This window comes from Echinops telfairi, unplaced genomic scaffold (assembly GCF_000313985.2).
Source record: "Echinops telfairi isolate 266 unplaced genomic scaffold, ASM31398v2 ScPeMD7_7412;HRSCAF=8450, whole genome shotgun sequence".
Taxonomy (NCBI): Eukaryota; Metazoa; Chordata; class Mammalia; order Afrosoricida; family Tenrecidae; genus Echinops; species Echinops telfairi.
The window spans coordinates 9286688-9308109 of record NW_022111312.1 but is presented as its reverse complement, the minus strand read 5'-3'; the positions used below and the strand labels follow the sequence as shown (position 1 = coordinate 9308109).

The 21422-nt window shown below is 52.0% G+C and overlaps 1 protein-coding gene across 3 annotated transcripts in view; it reads left to right on the top strand.

The window, feature by feature from the left end:
- The window catches only part of CIT (citron rho-interacting serine/threonine kinase), a 308696-nt gene that overhangs the window by 279082 nt on the left and 8192 nt on the right, over nt 1-21422 (top strand). The window contains exons 30-48 of one of the 3 annotated variants that reach the window (XM_045296871.1): nt 3247-3387; nt 4284-4391; nt 5994-6156; nt 6437-6601; nt 9136-9273; nt 9768-9948; nt 10108-10199; nt 10726-10830; nt 11138-11307; nt 11962-12006; nt 12473-12553; nt 12690-12825; nt 14360-14499; nt 16155-16247; nt 18026-18134; nt 18247-18375; nt 19079-19159; nt 20669-20747; nt 20849-21028. In XM_045296871.1, coding sequence (XP_045152806.1) covers nt 3247-3387; nt 4284-4391; nt 5994-6156; nt 6437-6601; nt 9136-9273; nt 9768-9948; nt 10108-10199; nt 10726-10830; nt 11138-11307; nt 11962-12006; nt 12473-12553; nt 12690-12825; nt 14360-14499; nt 16155-16247; nt 18026-18134; nt 18247-18375; nt 19079-19159; nt 20669-20747; nt 20849-21028 — 2336 coding nt within the window. The remainder of the gene's footprint in view (nt 1-3246; nt 3388-4283; nt 4392-5993; nt 6157-6436; nt 6602-9135; nt 9274-9767; nt 9949-10107; nt 10200-10725; nt 10831-11137; nt 11308-11961; nt 12007-12472; nt 12554-12689; nt 12826-14359; nt 14500-16154; nt 16248-18025; nt 18135-18246; nt 18376-19078; nt 19160-20668; nt 20748-20848; nt 21029-21422) is intronic. The other 2 variants (XM_045296872.1, XM_004709562.2) reach the window with 2 other exon arrangements.

The window sequence follows — 21422 nt, the reverse complement described above, 5'->3', positions numbered from 1 at the left end:
GTCGGATGAAAGGGTCGTTCAACCCCCAAAGGGGTCGTTACCCACAGGTTGAGAACCGCTGATCTCAAAAGAAGAGCCATTAGTGGAAGGCATTTGAGATCCCTGAATGGATAAGTGTGGTGGCAGTGGTACTGAGACCATGGAATTGAGCGGTGGACTTCTCCGCCACAGAATGAGTAAAGGGGAATGGTTGGGGGCAAGAGGCTGGTTGCAGAGTGGGGTATCCTTTAGGGTGCTAAAGATGTTACATAACACTTAGCTGAAAGGAGGAGGATCAGAGAGAGAGATGTGCCCACTAGATGACGGAGAAGAGGCGCTGTGGACAAAATAAGGCCCCGTATCTGTAACCATTTGTAACCTTGTAATGTCTCTAATACACCCCATGATTTTGAAGATAGTAATGAAGATGCTAGGCCACAGCCATTGAAAAGATGGGATGGGGAAGGCAGGTGGCAAATGAAGAGAGAGCACCTGCACTAGGTAAAGGAAAGAAAGAGAAAGGTTTAGTCAGCACCTACTGTGTGCTGGACACTGTGCCAAATACAGTAACCTCTGAAGGTGGTGTTCTACCCAGCCTGAGATGACGCAGCTGGAGTTCTGGGCCATGAACGAACTGCCTGTAGTCATATGACTGACGGATTACCGCCAGGATCTGACCCTGGCTCTCTGAGACGCCACAGCACAGGTGCATTCCACGGCATCACGATGCCTCGATGTCTCTCGAATGGAGACAGAAACACAGAGGGACAGAAGCGCAGTGGTCAGCTTGTTCTGAGATCACCCGTGGGCCTCCTCGTGCTGGGGCTGAGGACTGAGGGCTCTGCCATTGCCTTCTGTTGTTGAGAGTGTACGCCACAGTGCATGCATCACCTCAACAGTTTCTGCATTCAGCATAACATCCTCTGAGTTAAGCAGCCATCCGCACGCTCCTCCTTGTCCTTCCCCTGCACCCTCTGGTTCCTATCGAACCCTTAGAGTTGGTGGTGTCATGTGGATAGTTCTTAATTTGCTAAGCTAAACTGGTTTTCAGACGATTTCAGGGGATAATTTTGGTTTAAGATTTTAATAAATTTAAAAAGATTTGAATATTTAAAGAAACTACTACTCTGAGCAGTCGGTTCAGGGGTTCAGCCAGTCTCCCTGACTCCAGAAAGTCTACATTCCATGAGGATTTGAAATTCTGTTCTACATTTTCCCCCATTTGATTAGGATTCTTCCTCCCCACCCCCAATTCCCCCCACCCCGCCAGTTTTGTCAGCATATAATTCAACTATCATGCTATTCAGTAGTCCAATCTGATCAGAATCCTGGGTATGTTCAATTCCGTAGCTGGGCGTCACCCAGCGATGAGGGTCTCATAACAAAGGATGCAGTTGTTCAAGGGGCAGAGGCAAAATAACCACACATTTCATATTTTTCTCTTATCTCTGAATCCTCCTTGACCTTTGTTGCAAAATGATGACCTTACGTGGCCACTGACACATTTGCATTGTTCCTTCTTTAAAAAAAACAACAATAGTTTTCTTTTTTTTTTAATTGGAGTGAAAATATATACATATACTCTCCACTTAGCAACATAGTTCTATAACTCACTCCTCAACGGTCCTTCCATAACTACTGAACCACTGAGAATCATGACCCAGCCAAGTTAATGCACCCCTCTCATTTCACACTTTGGTGTTTGTTAATGCCCAACTTCCGTCCTTAATGTGCAGCAGTAGTAAAGGAGGGTAGGTATTTTACTACTGTTGGATTACAAGGTGGTGGATAAGTGGGGAGTAGATGCACAACAAAACATGTGCATCTCAACAATTGCTGTACGTCTAATTTGGGGACATTGATTACATTCTTTACATTGCACTTGCTATCCTTTCCCAAATTACCCTCCACACGAACATAAACTAAGTGCCCTTAAGCAAAATCCCCCTTCCCGCCTCTCCCCTACCCCTCATAGCCTCAAGTCACCTTTGGCTTCTATGTATTAGCTGGTTTTGAATAAGCGCGATCCTGTCCTGTTTGTCCGGATGTGACTGACTGACTGGGCTCATCACCCTGCTTTCCTTTCATCCGGCTTTTCTGGGTTTACTGACTCTGGCGCCTCACTTGTGGCGGAGTAGGGCCCCTGCCATGGCCTCTTGGGAACCTCCCTCCTATTGCTCTTCAGCTGCTCTCTGTCCTGGAGGCTGTCTGCAGAGGGCCCTGGTCACCAGGGAATAAATGACCTGTGGTCAGACTGTGACCTGAGGATTGGAGGAATCCAATTCCATTGGCACCGTGAGGGCTGGCTGCCTGCTCTTCACAAACAGAAGCCTTCTCGCAGAGAGCCAAGAAACCAGGGTCTTAGGTAGCTTTGCCCTATTTTCTGATTGACTTTCGCTCTAACACTTGGAGTGAGATTTTTAGCATAAGACTATTAATATATTAAATTGAATCCTTTTCTTGGTTCCCTGACATTTGCATGGAATCTTAAGAAACTGGTGATGCAGCCGGTTAAATGTGGGGCTGCTAATTTCAGGGTCAGTGGTTCAAATCCGCCAACTGCCCCATGGAGGAAAGATGAGGCAGTCTGCCCCTGTAAAGATTCAGAGTCTTGGCAGTCCTGGGGGGCAGTTCCCCTCTGCTCTGTAGGGACATCCTGGAGTGGATTGTGACTCGCCACCAGTGAGCGTTGGTTTTGTGCCAAATCTGCTTGGATATTCCTTCTTCCTCCTCCCCACATCTGCTGTGATGATGACGCTTTGTGTACTTGTTGGGGCCTCGCCCGGTAGGGTGCATATTAAATTGGAGGTGTTCTGATTCACCTTGTGCTCCCCACACTGCCTGCTGGAAGGGAATCTCCCATAACAACAATTGAGCTCTTAAAACCACAAGTAAGGTCACATCGCTGGAACGTTGCCATGGTACTAAGTCACCCTGCCTTCGATGTCACCCCAGATGGCTCATTCTTTTAAGTACCAAAACATCCTTAATTACAGGGCAGACCAAGAAAGCAGAGCCCTCCCTACCCAGCCAGACTCCCTGCTGCTCTGGGGACCCTGTGGCTTGCTGGCCTTCCGATGTCGATGGCCGCTCTTCACCACTCCGATGTCACTTCAGAATAGAAGGCGTTCTGTGGTTCTGGAACGAGATGATTTCCAAAACCACAGTTGGGGTGGTGTGACTGGAATTAGTTGGGGAGTAGGGACTGTGGGAGATGAGTTGTGTTGAGTGTGGTACTGAACCTTTCTCGGCCCTCCTCCCTTCTAGCAAGCCAAACTGCAGCAGCAGATGGACCTGCAAAAGAATCACATTTTCCGCCTCACTCAAGGATTGCAGGAGGCTCTTGATCGGGCTGACCTGCTGAAGACAGAGAGGAGTGACCTGGAGTATCAACTGGAAAACATCCAGGTGAGGGCCAGCCAAGGGGGAGGTCGCCACCTGAGAAGCGCCTTCAGAGGGCAAGTGGTGGCTGGTAGCTGCGTCGGGGAATCACCCAGCTCTCTGTGATACACTGATTAGCTGTCAGGAATTCTTTTGCCTTTCCCGAGTATTTCATTATAACATTTCCCAAACATTCGGAGACATTAGAGGATTTCTTTCCACAGTAACTACCACCTGGATTTTACAGTTAACCATTTGTTCGTGTGTGTGTGTGTGTGTGTGTGTGTGTGTGAGAGAGAGAGAGAGAGAGAATCTGAAAGGACTTCAAAAGGCTCATGGAGAAATCTCTTTTTCTTACTATACACCCCTTTCAAGCCCACTCAAAGTACCCAGCCAATTCTTCACGGATAATCTGGTGGAGCGGTTTACATTCTTTTAAGTTGTGTGACTGCCCTTGCCACCCTTTTCCACGTGTTTCCACCAGCAGACACTGCCCTCTCAGCTTCTCATCTCACCTTTCCAGGTGGAGCTGTCCGCTTGGTCACACTGCTTGCTGAGCACACTGTTCAAAATGTTACTGATTTGGCTAACTTATTGTTTGGTTCAGAGCTGACTGTGGGGAAAAGTTTGGGATTGAAGTCTCTGGTTTGAAGATGGTCTCGGGGTGGTTGTTTCAGGCTGTCATCCAGCCTCAGTGGCTCCAGAGGGTCTGGATTCCATTGAGAATTTTCCCTTCTGTACTGGATTTTTTGGTTTTGTTTTCTCATCTGTCTATCCCTTGGCCACTCCATCACACAAGAGAGAAGAGCGGCAGTAAATAAACAGATACCGACTCAGCGCCGTTTGTGTGGGATTGAAAGTACCAAATTTAAAAGCAGACATCTTTCTGGGTCTGAGCCTATTTTTGTTTGCATGGATTTTAGGTTCTCTATTCCCACGAAAAAGTGAAAATGGAAGGCACTATTTCTCAACAAACCAAGCTCATCGACTTTCTGCAAGCCAAAATGGACCAACCGGCTAAAAAGAAAAAGGTGGGTCAAAGCGTTTGAAAAGGGGGTGCTGCCAGGTCCCCTCAATCATTAGTTCCACAGACTTCCACTAGGACAGAGAGGACAGTCTTGGCTGAAGAACAGGCTTGGGGATTATTAGAATCGCCCTTACAAAGGATACGTGTGCCATCCTTCAAGCGGTGTAACAAACTGCTTCAAGTTCACGGCCTTCACCACTGCAGGCTCTTCCTGTTACAAAGTCATCTTAACTAGTTGCAGAGTGAGGTAGTATGCAGAGAAAAAGTTCATTCGCTGGTCACGTGTATGGAGGTGCTGCAGAGGGGACCTGGTGGGGTTAGCAGGGCTTGGCTCCTGTCTCTGAAGGACGCTCCGGCAGCATGCATGGAGCTCAAGGCTTTGGAAATCTGCTGGCCCCATCCCAGTGGTTAGCTAAGAAGGTGCCCAGGGCGTGAAGTGAACTGTCTGCAGTGGCTGCCTAAATCCCTGGACCCTTCATGGGGCATGCACCACCCCATTTAGAGTGTAGCAGACGTACACTCAGGGGCTGCGGGGAGGTGGGGTTGTGGAGGGGGGTACTTGCATTGCTGAAGGCTGTTTTCAATAAGCCCTATGAAAGCCTGCCGCCCATCTAGCCCCATGCCCTCTGTGTAGAAAGGGCTCGGAGGAGTGTGCCTCTTCCTTCCAGAGGTGTGCCCGCCCCATGGGAGCAGTGGCTCCAGTTTCACAAGCCAGGCCTCAGATGACTGGGATTACTTAGGCGGCCCGCTTAGTCCCCTTGCTGTGTGTTCTGAGGGGGCCAGTAGCATGTTCAAGAACAGCCTACTCCAAAGGGGTGGCCCCCGGGAAGGGTTTGCTTGCTGACTGTGTGAGCTGTGTATACATGTGCTTATGACCATGTAATCTTTTGTTTTTACTTTAGCAGCAGGCTGTTCTGTGCTTATCTCACTTGATCTGGCTAAGGTGTTTGTTTTCTTGTTATTTTTAAGTGAAAAAAAAATTGTTTTTTAAGTTGCATTATTTTGTGTGTTTTTGTTTTTCCCACGTATAGGGACTATTTCCACTTGTATATATTTTAGAAGTATGCTGCCATATTGTTCAGACATCCTTTCAATATTACACTAAAAATCTTTTAAAATTTACTTTGCATGTCATTTTAATTTCTTTTCTTTCCTTTTTTTTTTTTTGGCTTTTTTTCCCACATCATTTTTTAAGACCCTCATCTCCGTGTCTTGCAATTCAGCACCATGAGGCCAGCACACAGGCCAGGGTGGCTCTGAGCCATTGCTCCTGCATCCGTCCTCCACCTCCATTTACTGAGACGCAGGACGGTCAGGATGGGCCTCTCCCGGCCGGGAGCTCTCAAGGAAGAGGCGGTGGTGATGCGAGTGTCTCTTTTCCTCCTACTCCCCCAATTCCCCTTTGATAAACACCTCCAAGCCCCTCTTTTGTTTCAGCCAGCTGGAATGGGCTATGGCTCGGCCTAACTTTCCCCCCTTCACATGCCATTTTTACTAAACGCCCTTGCAGTGAGTACGCGCCTGGCCTCAGCTGAGTCGGAGTCCCTTCGCTGGTCTGGCGTGCCAGTCTCCAGGAGTTAGGAGATATCTCTGTTTCCATTGCTAGGGTTTATTTAGTCGACGGAAAGAGGACCCTGCTTTACCCACACAGGTTCCTCTGCAGTACAACGAGCTGAAGGTGGCCCTGGAGAAGGAGAAGGCTCGCTGTGCTGAGCTTGAGGAAGCCCTCCAGAAGACCCGCATCGAGCTCCGGTCGGCCCGGGAGGAAGGTAGGGCTGCTCCCCACCCACCAGCTCAAGGCCAGGGAGAGGCCGGGCTGCTCTCCGTGAGGCCGGTCCTGGCAAACTCAGCATCTGGGCTTGTGGCCCACAGCTCTCAGTCCAGGCGTCTGAGTCCGCAAACCCTCTGGCATCCTTGACATTGCCTGGTTGGCATGACAGGAGCCCCTTCTGGCCTCGGGTCTTTAAAAGGCAGCCCAGGGGCATCCTCCTGGCTTGATTCCCTTGGCGACCCCACTAACTGGCAGGCGTTGTACTGGTCTCTCTACAGCTGCCCACCGAAAAGCCACTGACCACCCGCACCCATCCACGCCAGCGACCGCCAGGCAGCAGATTGCAATGTCTGCCATTGTGCGGTCCCCCGAGCACCAGCCCAGTGCCATGAGCCTGCTCGCCCCACCCTCCAGCCGCAGAAAAGAGTCTTCAACTCCAGAAGGTATGTTGGCAAGGGCCTGCCTAAAATGCAAGGGTGTGCTAAAAGGACAATTGACACAAAGGGACGAGACAGTTGATACAAAAGAGGGACGTCTAACCTTCCCTCTCCAAGCCCAGCCTCTTTCCATGCTCAGACTTCCCCTCACTTCTGGACTCTGCTGTCCCAGAGAGCATTTCTACATTGTACCCATGCTGTGTGACTCTCCAGCTCTGGTATATATATAAAATCTTGGGCTTTTCTGGAAGGTCACTGGGAGTGCTGAATCAGGCAAAGACTGAGCCATTGCTCCTAGGAGGCTTTCCCATGTTCGCTGAGAAATAGAATGCAAAGATCGTGGACTTTTTCCACGGATTTTTGAAGCCCCCTCGTGCAGGGTTAAGGTCCTGTGAGCATCTGCATGTTTTTGTTCACTGATCAGTACACAGCCTTATTTTCTGTGTGTTTCCAAATCCAGACGCCTTGTTTAGTATAGATTGCTGATTCATTAACATCAAACTCATGCCAACAGCACTCTGACTTGTGCCTGAGTGACGCTCATCTCACACGTGTCTCCGCTGTGAGGCATCGAGCCTCTCACCCCTAGGGGCGCTAGCCATACTTCGGTGCTGCGCGTGGGTGTTGGTTTTAAACTGTGAAACAACCAATGAAAAGCACAGCAATGTAGAAAACGTGATAGCAAGTAGACTGAGGAGCTGATGGTGGTTTCCAGCCTGAGCCCCGCGTCCCACCTCGTCTGGAGACCTGCACACCCAGGGATCACATCTTTGACGGCCCCAGGCCTGTCTGGGGATGACCCGGGACCTGCCCCGAGGGCTCATTCTGGAGGACAGGTTTTAGCCAGTAGGCGGGTTCGTGAATCGGAATCAACCAATAATGAGGATCGACTCCACATTGCAGAAGTATGAGAAAATATATCTTCACGTGGGCGCCTCACAAAATTCGTGTGAAGGGTCCCATGCGGATTTTCACAAACGTTTGAAGCCCCCTTCAGAGATTTTTCAGCCCAGGTTAGTATAGCCTTATAAAGGTTTTTCCTTAATAAAAGTGGCAGGACAGCGCAGTGTACCCTGTAAGATGACCTCTCCTTTAGTTGGACTGTTACTTTAGGGTCTTTCCTATCAGCACACATGGATCTTCCTTGCTCCTTTAAAGGACCATTCACCCGTGTCGTCAGACCTTGGGGAGGGGGGACGGGAGAGGAGGACATTTGGACTGTTTCCATTTCCTCGTGACGAGAAACGCCCTGCAGTTAGCATCCTGAATTTCTCTGCTGGTGACTGGGTTGAAGGTTAGGTGAATTTAGAGTGTTGGTACTCTGTGTCCGTTTATATTCCTACCACCAGTGAGCCGCCTCTGCCACTTAACAGAACATTTCCAGGGCTCCTCTGTGCTATAGCACATCTCAGTGCTTTGCCCTTTTTGAATGGCTGAATAGTATTTCGTTTTGTGGACAGGCCACATTTTATGTGTGTACTCATTTGTTGATGGCGTCCATGAATAATGTTGTTGTAAGCAATTGTGTCCAAGTTTGGGGATAGACATTTTTAATTCTCAGGAGTAGAATTGGAGGAACGGCCAAACTCTTTCCACCGTGGCTGTTTTCCGTGTTACATTTCCGCCAGCACTGGGTGAGGGTCCTGCCAACACTTATTTTTATTTGGCCATCCAAATAGGTGTGGAGTGGGATCTTGTTGTGACTTGGATTTGCGTTGTCTTAGGATTAATGGCCCTGAGTGTCTTTGCATCTGCCCAGTGGCCATGTGTCTGCAGAGTTTAGGCAAAGTGTCCATTCAAGAATTTTGCCCAAATTTGGTTGGCTTGACTAAGGCTTTTTGGGTTTGCTTTTTTAGATATATGTATATATTCTGAATACAAATCCCTTTAAAGCAGTGGTTCTCAACCTTCCTAATGCCACGACCCTTTAATACAGTTCCTCATATTGTGGTGACCCCCCTCCTCCTCACAACCATACAATTATTTTAGTTGCTACTTCATCACTGTCATTTTGCTATTGTTATGAATTGGGCGACCCTGTGAAAGGGCTGTTCAACACCCAAATGGGTCATGACCCATTGAGAATTGTTGCTTTAAAGAGTCATAATTTGCAAAGATTTCCTCCCATCTGTGGCTCATCTTTTTGCTTGCTCAGTGGCCTCATTTGGATTGTGGGTGCGGCACTCTTCAGGGAAACGACGGGGCTGCCCCTATAAAGATGTACTGTCCATCTAGGGGTGCTATGGGTCAGAGGTGACTTGGTGGCGGGGATTTTTGGGTGTTTGGGATCTTTTGGTGGTGGTCTTGGTGTGAATGACTTTTCTAGATGTGCTTGTGCCACAGTGGTTACGTGTTCTCCTACCAATCGAAGGTTCTGAGTCAAGGACCTCCAGCCCCTCGGAGGGGAAAGACCAGGCTGTTTGCCTCTGTAAAGACTTACAGCCTTGGAAGCCCCAGGGGACAGTCGTACTCTACCCCGCAGGGCTGCCCCGTTGGAGTTGACTGACAGTCATGGGCATGACACAGTGTCTTTTCTGCAGAATTCAGTCGGCGTCTGAAGGAGCGCATGCACCACAACATCCCTCACCGCTTCAACGTCGGGCTGAACATGCGAGCCACCAAGTGCGCCGTGTGTCTGGATACCGTGCACTTCGGACGCCAGGCATCCAAATGTCTCGGTGAGAACGGCGTCCGAGTGGCCGCACGTGCCTGCAGAGAAGCCTGGCGGTGGAGGTGGGGTGGGGGCTTTTCTTCCCCTTCACCCAGCGCAGCTGCTTTCAGGCTCAGCATGTGCAGCAGGAGGACTCTATTTTTTCCCTGGTAAAGGAGCGAGTTTTGGCTTGTCCTCAGCTCCTGACTGCATCCCACTGAGCAAAAGCACCTTGGGAACCTGGGCTCCTTTCCAGCCTCCTCCTCGTCAAGGTGGTCTCACCCCACTCAGAGGCTGGCTGCTGGTGCCAATGGCACTGTTCCCTACTGTCCTTTAAACACCTGTTTATGGGCAGCCTGGGGAGAAGCCCGGGAAACCAGGTGGAGCGCTCCTGATGCCCACACGGCCCCTCTCTGTCGGAGGCTGGCTGGAGAGGAGATGCCCTGAGGGGGGCTGGCAGAGGAAGGGAGAGGTGCAGGATGGGCCGGGCAAGGGTTCAGGTCACTCACTGCTTCTCCCCAGAGTGCCAGGTGATGTGTCACCCCAAGTGCTCCACGTGCTTGCCTGCCACCTGCGGCCTGCCTGCTGAGTATGCCACACACTTCACTGAGGCCTTCTGCCGGGACAAGATGAATTCTCCGGGGCTCCAGACCAAGGAGCCCAGCAGCAGCCTGCACCTGGAGGGCTGGATGAAGGTGCCCAGGTAGGGCCGGAGGGCAGCAGGGCAGGGCAGGCGCTAGCCCAGGCCTCCCCTGTGCTGGCTGGGGAAGCAGCTTTGCTAGGATTCCCTCTGCGGCCCAGCCCACCTTCTTCAGACTCCTCCGAGCTCCAACATTTTCCTTTTGGATCTTGATTTCCCCAGGAATAATAAGCGAGGACAGCAAGGCTGGGACAGAAAGTACATTGTCCTGGAGGGATCCAAAGTCCTAATTTATGACAACGAAGCCCGAGAAGGTAAATGGACGAGGCAGGGGGTGTTCCTCTGCACCTGGTCAACCCAGGTCTCCAGTGCACTGGGTGCTGGAGGCCGTCGTTTTCGGGTTTTTTTTTTTGGGAAGCCTTCTAACGGTTCTCCCATTTTTGAAAACTAAAACCCCAATGACTTTTTCTAAAGGTTATTGGTCCGATACTCACACCTATAGGTCTCCCCTCTGAGGAACCTGCAGGGTGCTGCCCTGAAGAGTCTACCTGCTAATACACCTTCCGAGAACTTCTGCCTCAGTCAGCTAACCCATAAATCCGCATCGCCGTCAGAAATTTGACTGTGCTGCTCATCTGACGCACTTTATTTTTCTTTATCTTCCCTCCCCGCCCTCTCTGCGCACCTCTCTCCCCTCTCTGCTCTCCTGTGCTCCGTCACGTGCGCACTCTTTCTCCTCCACTCCGCTCCCCCTGCGCCTCTCTCTCTCTCTCTCTGGTCTCCCCTTGTTCTTGTTCCCGCTCTTTGGTTTTTCTTTCTGCCCTTCCTCTTTGCACCAAGCTGGACAGAGGCCGGTGGAAGACTTTGAGCTGTGCCTTCCCGACGGGGACGTGTCTATTCATGGTGCCGTTGGTGCTTCTGAACTCGCAAATACAGCCAAAGCAGGTGAGGCTGGGCCTGCAGGCGGGCTGGGTCCGAGGATGTGGGAGGGGCGAGGGTGGCCCCAGCGTCTGAGTCTTGTTAGGAGCGGTGGCTCTAGATCTCAGATTTTACATCTCAGCTATCTAAGGACCATCCTTCATGGTGGCAGTGGTGGGAATCCTGGCCTGTGCCCTCTGTGACAGTCTTAGATGCCCTCTGCAGGTTGCTCTCTCTGTGACCTACATGTCCACCCCCACCCCCACCCCACGCTGTGCCCTCTGCGACCCTGCTAGCTCTCCCTCATCTGCGGTGCTGTCTGTGACTCTCCTAGATGTCCCGTACATACTGAAGATGGAGTCCCACCCACACACCACCTGCTGGCCCGGGAGAACCCTCTACTTGCTAGCTCCCAGCTTCCCTGACAAGCAGCGCTGGGTCACTGCCTTGGAATCAGTGGTGGCAGGTGGGAGAGTGTCTAGGGAGAAAGCAGAGGCCGATGCGGTGAGTATGCCTGCGGGCATGGGAGCTTGGGTTTACAGAGCAGGGTCTGGCCCAGTGGTTGTGTGTTGGCAGGCACAGTGCCCGTTGGGGCCCCTTGGCAGAGGGCTGACGGCTCAACACTGTGCTATGAAGGGGTTTTGAGGTGAGGTGGGGCCAAGTTCCCCCTCAGCAGCATCGAGTACAGGGACCTGCAGCAGGAGGCAGTCTTGGGGGCACAATAGGTCTCGGGGCAGTACATGCACTTAAAAGGAATCCTCCTGTGTGCGTGCGTGAGGTCATGTGGACTGAAGTTTGAGACCCAAGCACATTGTCCCTGAGGCTCCATTTAAAGGCTGCCCGTGGCTGTGACCCCTCAGACGGCATTCCACTGCCTCTCATCCCTTGGCAGTGGTTCTTCTGCAGGAGGCTTACGGACCTTTTTACTTTAAGGTGTTAGAAATGTAGGTATGACTTGATTAGCATCCTTCCACCCAGAACGCTCCTGGTACAGATAGAATTCACCCAACGCCTCTCTTAAAACACTTGGCTCCTAATAAGCTCTTAGGTGTTAGTGGTCAGAAAACCCTTCCCCAGGAGATGAGTGTTTCTCAGTGGGTAGGCTGTGCTGTCCACGCGTGAGCCTCCTACTGAAGTCCCTGTTACTGTGTACAATAGGCCCGGGGCTGTGTTTCCGCCGAGCTGCTGCTTGCATGGGTTCAGGTAAAGAGACTGAGAGCCTTGCTGGGCCTCTCTTGAGACCGTGCTTAGCACTGTTGCAGTCTCAGGGGAAGGAGCCTTCCCTGTGCCTTATTAACTCTCTGCCGGGCAATCCGTGTGAGCTTCCACCCATTCCGAGCCTGGACTAGCTGTGTCTGCTCCTTCACTTACTCCTATGTCCACGTGGGTGATAGCTCCGGTGCTAATTAACACCTGCCCCGGCGATTCCAGTCACACTCACTATCTTGCCCTGTTGAGTTCAGGTCGAAAAGCAGAGCAAGCCAAGAGCAGACATCTGTTTCTGAGCATGTGCACAGGGCCTTGCCTTTCTTCCTGGCGTGAAACTTCTCTCGGTTCTTGCTCTTTTCTCTTTGGAGGGTTTCACCATGAAGGGTGCCACCTGACCTTGGTTCTTTCTCTCTCTTTCCTCCTGTGTCCCTCCCTCCCTCCTTCCCTCCTATGAAAACAGAAATTACTTGGAAATTCACTGCTAAAGTTGGAGGGTGATGACCGGCTTGACATGAACTGCACGCTGCCCTTCAGCGACCAGGTGAGGTGGGCCCGGCACTGCCGGCCAGTGTTGGGCCAGAGCCACAGTCGTGGGCTTTGTGGCTTGGCTGCCCCATGGGGTTTGTCTGGTGACACGGCTGTGCTTATGGTCTCCCTGTGGATTTCTGCCCCTGCAGGTGGTGTTGGTGGGGACTGAGGAAGGACTGTATGCACTGAATGTCTTGAAAAACTCCCTGACCCATGTCCCAGGCATTGGAGCTGTCTTCCAGATTTACATCATCAAGGACCTGGAGAAGCTCCTCATGATAGCAGGTGTGAGGCCAAGAGCTCTCTCTGCACGTTGGTCAGGAAGGAGTGTAAATCCGAAATGAGTGGAATCAATTTTGTGCTTAATACAAGGAAGACCCTTGTGGTCATCCAAAGGGCTCTGTGCTCCGGACTTGTCAGGGCCGGCCGGGAGTCTCTCTCTGTCCGGATTTGAATTTGTCTTGGGCCTCGCTGAGTACAGTCCACCACCAAAGAAACCTCTGACCATTAGGCTGAGTGGAGAGTGACCAACCTCAAGAGACTCCTGAGAGTCAGACCTTCGGTCCTAATTGTCAACCCCACTGTGGGCCCTGCCCTGCCCTGGTAGCACCCAGATTTCCATTGTTCTCTGAGCTCCCTTGGCCTTCCACTTGGATCCACCAAGTCTTGCCATTTTGCCACAGTCTCTGCTCTTGCTCTCTCTGTGCACATGCACGTGCTGTTTGTGTCTGAACCTCGCCAGTCAGTTGCAGACGTGCTAAGACCAAGTTCCGTGGCGTATTATCTAAGCCCCAGGCTGTCCTCCCACCTGGTTGTGGATTCAGGAAAGGTAGTCCTGGCTATCATACAGTGTGTTAGGCCGGGTGCTCCAGAGAAACAAGTAGAGCGACACTCATCTATGTATAGGAAAGAGCTTTATATCAAGAAAGAATTATATATCAAGAAGGCATCCCAGCCAAGTGCATAAGTCCGATGCTAGTTCATAAGTTCCTCTTCTGACTTGCTTAGCTACAGGCAGGCTGCTGACACACAAAAAACGAAGCAGGAAGATCACAAGCTGGTGGCTGCAGAGACATGTGACTCTGAGGTCGGTGGAAACCTGGCAGGACACTGACAGCTCTCAGACTCCCGGTGGGTGGCCCACATGGGGCCACCCCTGGAGGCAGGCAGCATCCCAGCAGGCAGCAGGAAGGAGGAAGGGCAGAGGGAGGGGAAGTTCCCTGTGTCTGTCAGAAGGCTCCACTCCACCCCTGCACCAAGGAGGTATCCTCCGGCTGTGACCAGGTGGACAGGTTGGGCTTCACCCCTGCACTACAAATTCAAATGGACGTGAACGCATCTAACTACCACACACAGTTACCTGCCACACTGTTCATATCAACCTTTACCAGTTGCCCCCCCAAGGTACTTTCCTCTGGATTCCTTGTACAGCCCCGGAGCATGGTTGTCAGGCCGCTCTGGCCCTTACATTTTGGGTTCATTCCTCAGCCTTGCCTGATCTGTCACGACACTGACATGCTTGAGGAGTCCGTCCCCTGTCCCCCGTCATGTCCTAGAGCAATCTCTCTTCCCTTCGTCTGGGGGAAGTGCACTCTGAAAGTGCAGCTGACAGTCCACAGTCCTTGATTTTATATCCCCGACTCTTGAACGGAAAGCCAAGTGCTGTCGTTTCAAATCTAAAACTTGGACCCCAAACAGGACACCTGTGGATGCCCAGTCCACCAGAGTGGCGTCCCGTGGCTGGCGTTTGGGAAGGCACCCTCCCGTGCCCTCGCCTCTCGGCTTCACGCTGACAGGGGCGCTGTTCCCTTCCCTCCAGGGGAAGAACGGGCTCTGTGTCTTGTGGATGTGAAGAAAGTGAAGCAGTCTCTGGCACAGGCGCACCTTCCCGCCCAGCCAGACATCTCGCCCAGCGTTTTTGAAGCCGTCAAGGGCTGCCACTTGTTCGCTGCTGGCAAGGTAAGCCTCCCAGGGCCTCTGCGGCCCGTGCTCGTGAAATCCTCACTGCTTCGCTTCCCACAGCGCTTGTGATTTGGCCTGGAAAATTGCATGTCTTCAAACTGGGTCAAATTTGTACTGCTTCCTGTGGGCACCTGAAATAATGTGTGTAGCCATGACACATGCACAGGCTGGGACTCTACAGGAAATGGATGTCTGAGAGGGAAAGCGGAAAATGAACACAGCTGAAAAGATGACCCATGGTTTTGTAAAGAGTGTATTAATTTGTCTGACATCCTTTTTGAGAACAGGGAGCCCTAGAACTGTATCGGATAGAAGGATGTTTTATTAGCTCAAATTTAGTAAATTCTCATCTGCAGCGTTTACAGCACAGTAATGCATTGAGAACTCCAGGTCAAGCGTGGGTAGTTTCCAGCAGCGCGAGGGCCAGGCTTTCTCCTGTTAGCGCTGGGGAGAGGCCCCTGTCTCCTTTCAGCGTCTGTAGGCTGTATTCTGTGGAGACGTCCATGTGTACTGTGGGTCTACCTGCAGGTCCAAAGGATACCCTTCACCGGTGACTCTTCTCTGTTGGTGGTGGTAGATTCCTCTGCACTCATCGCATGTAAACTGAAAGGTGTTGCAGGCCACACCCTAGGGAAACTCTCCTTACGTCAGATCAGACCTTCCTTGATGGGGTTAGGTGTGTTGTGTCCTATTCTTAATCCTCTTACAACTGTTATATCCGATGACATCATTGGGCATTGTTACATAAGTGCTTCATTGCATCATTTTGCAATTGGCAAACCACTGACAGTCATGGTGGTGTTAGGTGGGTGTCTTAAGCCATCTCTGGATCCCTGTGAAAGACCCTTGTTCTAAAGCTGCTCCCAACCAGGGGTGGTCCTGTCCCCCAGGGGGCATTGGGCAACATCTGGAGATATGTTTGGTTTCACAAGTAGGGGGTTGGCTCTCTAGCCATCTACTGTGTAGACAGAAGCCAGAGATGCTGCTCAGCGTCCCTCAAGTCACATGACAGCCTCCAACCCAAAACTAGAGGCCCCACCACCATTACTGTAGAGATTAATCTGAGCTCCCATAGAAGAATGCCCATCAGAAAGGGGAACAAGAACAGACTTCAAAATTAGTGTGGAATACAGAGCTGGATAAAACCCCTGAAACGAATGCCCTGAGATCATCTTTAAGCCCTAAACCGAAGACTTTTGAACACCAGACAGTGGTTGAGTCGAGTTAGTAGAGAATGTCTGCCTCGAGCACTATGCTCTCTTAGACCTGTCTCTCTGGGGGTCGCGTTCACTGCAGCAGCACCTCAAACGGTTAGAGAGGAATCTGCAGGAGTTTTGAGGCCATGTTCACGGGGGCGGGAGGAACATCTCCAGAAAGGAGGGTGTGAATGATCGCTCAGCTCAGAGAACATCATGGATATCATGGGCAGAAGCTATTGATTTGGTTCTGCAGGAAATGTTTCCATCCCAAACAATGAATCAAATACATTCTTGCTAAAACAGTTACTCGCTCCACGTGAATGGTGCTGCCATCGAGAAACTACTCTAAACTGGATGCTCTTTTCCCAGTGTTTGCTGTTGAGGCAACACGTACACTAGTGGCCCCTCTAACTTTTCGTTTCTCCCGCTTCCCCCGCCCCGGTTGCTTCTTAGATTGAGAATGGACTCTGCATCTGTGCAGCCATGCCCAGCAAAGTGGTCATACTCCGTTACAACGAGAACCTCAGCAAGTATTGCATCCGGAAGGTACGGCCCAGAGGGGCGTGGCCCAGCCTCTCCCCCTCTACTGGGTTTGGAAAGCCTGCTGTGTCCCGGGAACAGCCTGGACCTAGGAGTCAGCTTTCTGTCTCCTCAGAGAGGAGGACCCTCCTCCTACCTTGCGGAGCCTCCAGAGCTCCTAGTAGCTGGACTTTCCAGCACGCTTTTCTCCTGTTCACTGTCCAGTCGCAAAACCAGCCATTGAGTATTTGAGGAAGTTGGTGTGTGAGAGACAGAGAAAGGGAAAGTGCTTTCTCTGAAAGCCAGCAGTCCCCAGTGACACATATCGGGCTCTCTCAGGGCGCAGAGGTTCCTTCCTTTTGATACCCTCATGGAGAAGCCAGGACTGCTTGGTTGGATGGGTAATGAGGCAGCTGTGAGGACGATCACAGTGTGGCTGAGTGCAGGTTAGAGTGTTGGATTTGCCTAACGTCCTTGGGAAGCCTCTGTTCCCTGGGTTAAGAATGCTCCACCTGTCGTCAGCCAGACTGACTGTCGAGGTGCTTTCGTGCAAAGAGAAATGAGGGTGGATACATAGGGCCATTCTGTCACGCCAACTCTGAGGCCGTGTGTCGATTCTGACTCATAGCATACAGTAGCACTGTCCCTGGAAGGTTGCCACGGTTGTCCGTCTTTACAGAAGCAGACTGCCACCTCTTACTCTCGGAGAGCAGCCGGTGGGTTTGAAATGCTGACATTTTGGTTATCAACCAAGCAACTTAACCCCTGCCCCACCAGGGTTCTTTATTATCAGTTGAGTTAAATCTCCATCTCTGGGCAGGTTTGCTATTTGCGTTTGTGTTTTGATCAAGGGCCTCCTGGGACCAGAGACTACGCCGGCTATCATTGTACAGACCCTGTTCCCGAGACTCTTGAGCAATTGGGGCTGGTAGTCCCCACTGCTCAGTTAAGGGCGACTGAGGCACAGAGAGATCTCAAGCTCCAACGTTGAAACCCAAGCTGAACTTTGACTTTCCCATTTAGTTATGCCACACTGCCTGTTTCCTCATACTTAGTATTTGATCAGTAGCTATTGTATGATATTGATATTGCTGATTACAGTTTGAACTGTAAACCACAGAAATTCTAAGAAATCCTTGCTTCTTTATGATGCCTGGCTGTAGTTTTGAGTAAGGAAGTCTGGGTTTTTGAAGACTTCCAAACCCAGTGTCATCATGTCAATAGAGGGGTCAGGAGGCTGTAAGTCTTGATGGGAGCAGACAGCCTCTTCTTTCTTCCACCAGTTGGTTTCGTGGGTTTAAGCCGCCAACCTTGTGGCCAGTCCAATATCTAACCTACATTGGCAAGCAGATAGAGATGAGTATGGGGCAGAGAATGAAGATATGTTAACAGTGATGCTGGTACAGCTAATGTGGATTCGAACTAGAGATTCACACGCCATCAGAAAATAAAATTCAGACCACTGCTTCTGACCATGACTTCCGGGCTTTTCTCTGATGTGAAGGTTGTATTCTTAACCTTTCGGTCTTTGAAGGCTACCCTTTCATTGCAGTGGTGCTTTTCGCCCTTAGGGGGCTGTGCTCCCCCCTTACTTCTTAGTCTGGGGGACGGAGAAAGAGAGGAAGAGCTAGCAGGGTCGACAGTCACCGAGAAGAGCGGGAAAGGGACCTTCTTTGTGTGGCAGTGCGAGCGTGCCTGGTGGCACGTGTCTGCACCGCTGGCTTAGTGAGTCGGAAGCAGAGAGCCTGGGGCAGGGGCCTGGCCTGTGCTGGCGCTCCGATCCTCCTCTGCCCTCTTCCTTCCAGGAAATCGAGACCTCAGAGCCCTGCAGCTGTATCCACTTCACCAATTACAGTATCCTCATCGGAACCAATAAATTCTACGAAATTGACATGAAGCAGTACACGCTCGAGGGTAGGGCCCACCCCCTCGTCCCCTCCCTCTGGTCCCCACCCCGCATGTCTGCCAGGCTCACTGAAGAGCCAGAGATCATTCCTGAGGCTCCGCTTCTCACCTGCCTTTGCAGAATTTCTGGATAAGAACGACCATTCCTTGGCGCCGGCTGTGTTTGCCTCCTCTTCCCACAGCTTCCCCGTGTCCATGGTGCAGGTGAACGGTGCGGGCCAGCGGGAGGAGTACCTGCTCTGCTTCCACGGTGAGTTCCAGCTGCCGCCACTCAGCCTGGGTTGGGGGTGGGCACAGTGGGTTCTCCTGGGAATGGAAAGAATGCGGTTCCAGTGCCACCAGCTCCTCCCCACCGGATCTGTCCCACTCCTGTCTAGCTCTGTCCCTCCCCTCCTCGGTCTCTCACCGCCCTTTCTCTTCCTCTCTCTTCTCCCCTGCCTCTTCAGGGTTGCAGACCCAGTGTTACTCACATAGCAATAAGACCTGAAATGCCTCGCTGTCTGCGGCGAACCAGGGTCTGTTCATAATTTCCTTTCTTGAAGAGGAGGTATGCGAGCCCATGGTCCAGCCATCACCATTTACACATTTACAGAGGTCTGCAGTGCACATGCTGGCCTAGATTCCTCCATTCCCTTAGAGAAAGACAGACAGACACACACACACACACACACACACTGCCCCCGCACCCTAGGTCTCTGTCTCTCCCTCTGCCTCCTTGCCTTTCCTCCCCATCCCCAGCATCTCTCTATCTCCTCCTTCCCCCACCCACCCCTCCTTAATAAATTGCTTGTCAGGGGTGGTGCCGAGAAGGGCCTCGCTTTCAACAATGCAGAATTCTCTAGACTCTTCTTCCTCCATCACAGTGTGTGTCCTTTCTGCCCTACCTTCTGCTCCACCCCCCACTCCCGCCCCAAGATCCTAAACTCACGCCCTGGGCTCTTCACTCCCTGCAGAATTTGGGGTGTTCGTGGATTCTTACGGAAGACGCAGCCGCACCGACGATCTCAAGTGGAGTCGCTTGCCTTTGGCCTTTGGTAAGTACGGCAAGATGGAGAGGGCTCCCGTCTTCGTGCCCTGGGCCCTGGGAGGGAAGTGCTGATGGGCTTCCTTTGGCCAACACGCTGTGCTTCTGGATTCCATGAGACAGCAAGCGACATTGCTGGTGTCTAATGCAGAGAAACCGAGGCTTGATGAGGAGTGATGTGAGCCAGACTCGGGGAAGCTACCGACCCCAGTCCTAGCCTGGAGAACCTTGTGTCAGGTTCCTCATGTGTCTAGTTCCTCTTGTTGGAAAGGCAGCTGGAGCCTGTGGGTTTATTATTGCAAGTGGCTTCAAAGAGCGGCCACACCAAGGCCCGTGGCCTAGCTGCACCCTTTGAAATGGAATAGGTCCTAACTAGGCAGAGCACTGAGGCCTTGCCCATTCTTTTTCTGAAAATAAACAATGCTGTGATGAATGTCCTTGTTGATGCTAATCCTTGTGCACCTAACAGAGAGTACCCGCTTAGGATTAGTCTCTAAAAGTGGTTCCCGTGAGCACACACAGATCTAAGAATGTGTGTACATGTCACTGCAAATATCTTGGAAGAGCTTTTGGACCGAAACATACCTTCTCAGGAGAGGTCTTGCCTCTCTTGCTACGTAACTAGCTGTTCTAGAACCAGTGACTTGGAACACAGCTACTCATTGCCTGTGGGCTGACTGGTCATGTTGGCCTCATGTGGTGGCAGTGGGCCACTGAGACAACTAGAAGATCTCCAGTGGGCTCGCAAATGCGGCAGGCAGTGACCGTTCATGGGAGCTCAGCTTGGCCTGTTGGCTGAGAGACCTCAGTTGCTCTCCACATGGGCCCTTTCCCTGTCGACCTCTAGACTTGCCCCAATTCAGAGGACTGCACACTAAAAGGCATTGAATGGGCTAATACCAAAGTGGTACCTCCCACCACCAAGACTAGTGCCCATCCTCTCTCCTTGACGGCAGGAAGCAGCGGAAGTCACGTCCTGTCTCATGGCACCTACCAGGTGATACAATGAGATGGTGTGAAGGAGAGCAGAGAAACCTCGAGCTTTTAAACTCATTTCTTTGTCATTTCATTAAAAAAAAAAATACATGCACCAATCAGGAGGAGGCAGGAGGCACAGTGGAAAGTCTCACCCACCACCCTCCTCCTGTCTCTTGCCTCCCCCCACCCCCCACAAAGACAGCCAGGCCAGGCATTTCTTACCCGCCGGCGCTTCCTTCAACTTAGAGCACGCAGGTGTGCAGAGACAGCGTCTTTGAGCCCTGGTCCGCTGGGCAGACTCCATGGTTGTGCCCTGACTTCTCTAACCCCCGCCTCCTCCCCACCACTGACTGTCTATTCCTTCCTCACAATGAACAGCAGGGCTGCCGGCAGCTTGGTGCGGCCCCGGGTGTGTCTGTATGCCTCTGTCCTTGGGTTGGCTGGGTCAGAGCGTGCATGACTCTCCGGGTTCACGCTCCCTGCCCCTCTTCTCTTCCATCCCACCCCCACCCCCATGCTCCTGCTCTTTGGTGACCTGCAGCCTACAGAGAACCATACCTGTTTGTGACTCACTTCAACTCGCTCGAAGTCATTGAGATCCAGGCACGGTCCTCTCTGGGGTAAGTACTGCCCTTCTCACCTGGATGGGACAGGACGCTGTGCTGTGCTGTGCGCATATCCCCCCCTAACCTGTGGGGAACTCTCCTTTGGGATTCCACAGGACCCCTGCCCGAGCGTATCTGGAAATCCCAAACCCACGCTACCTGGGCCCTGCAATTTCGTCGGGAGCGATTTACCTGGCTTCCTCCTACCAGGATAAACTCCGGATCATCTGCTGCAAGGGGAACCTTGTGAAGGAGTCTAGCACCGACCACCACCGGGTCCCCTCCACCTCCCGCAGGTACCTCCCACCATCCTCCTTGCAGGGCCCAGCGTGCTTCTGTGCCATGCACAGGCAATCCTGTTGACCTGGCTGAAGGCTTCCCACCCTCCCCTCTGCCCTCCGCAGACTGGCTTCCCTGAGCCCGTCAGCATCTAAAGTACACTGTCCTCCATTGGGGGCAGGAGGGCTGTGCGGTGCCTCACGTGAAAGCAGGGAGTGCATCACCTGGTCTCTCTGGCGGGTCTTGTCAGCGACAATTAGAATGGGGGGAGCACTGCACATGTATGGCTCTAGCTGATGTGTCACCATGCTGGTTCTGGGCTTGCTGCCAGGGACAGAGTGGGGGGCACACTGGCGGCTGGCGGGACGAGCCTGGTGGTGGCCAAGAGGAAGCCCTGGAGAAGCAGTGGGC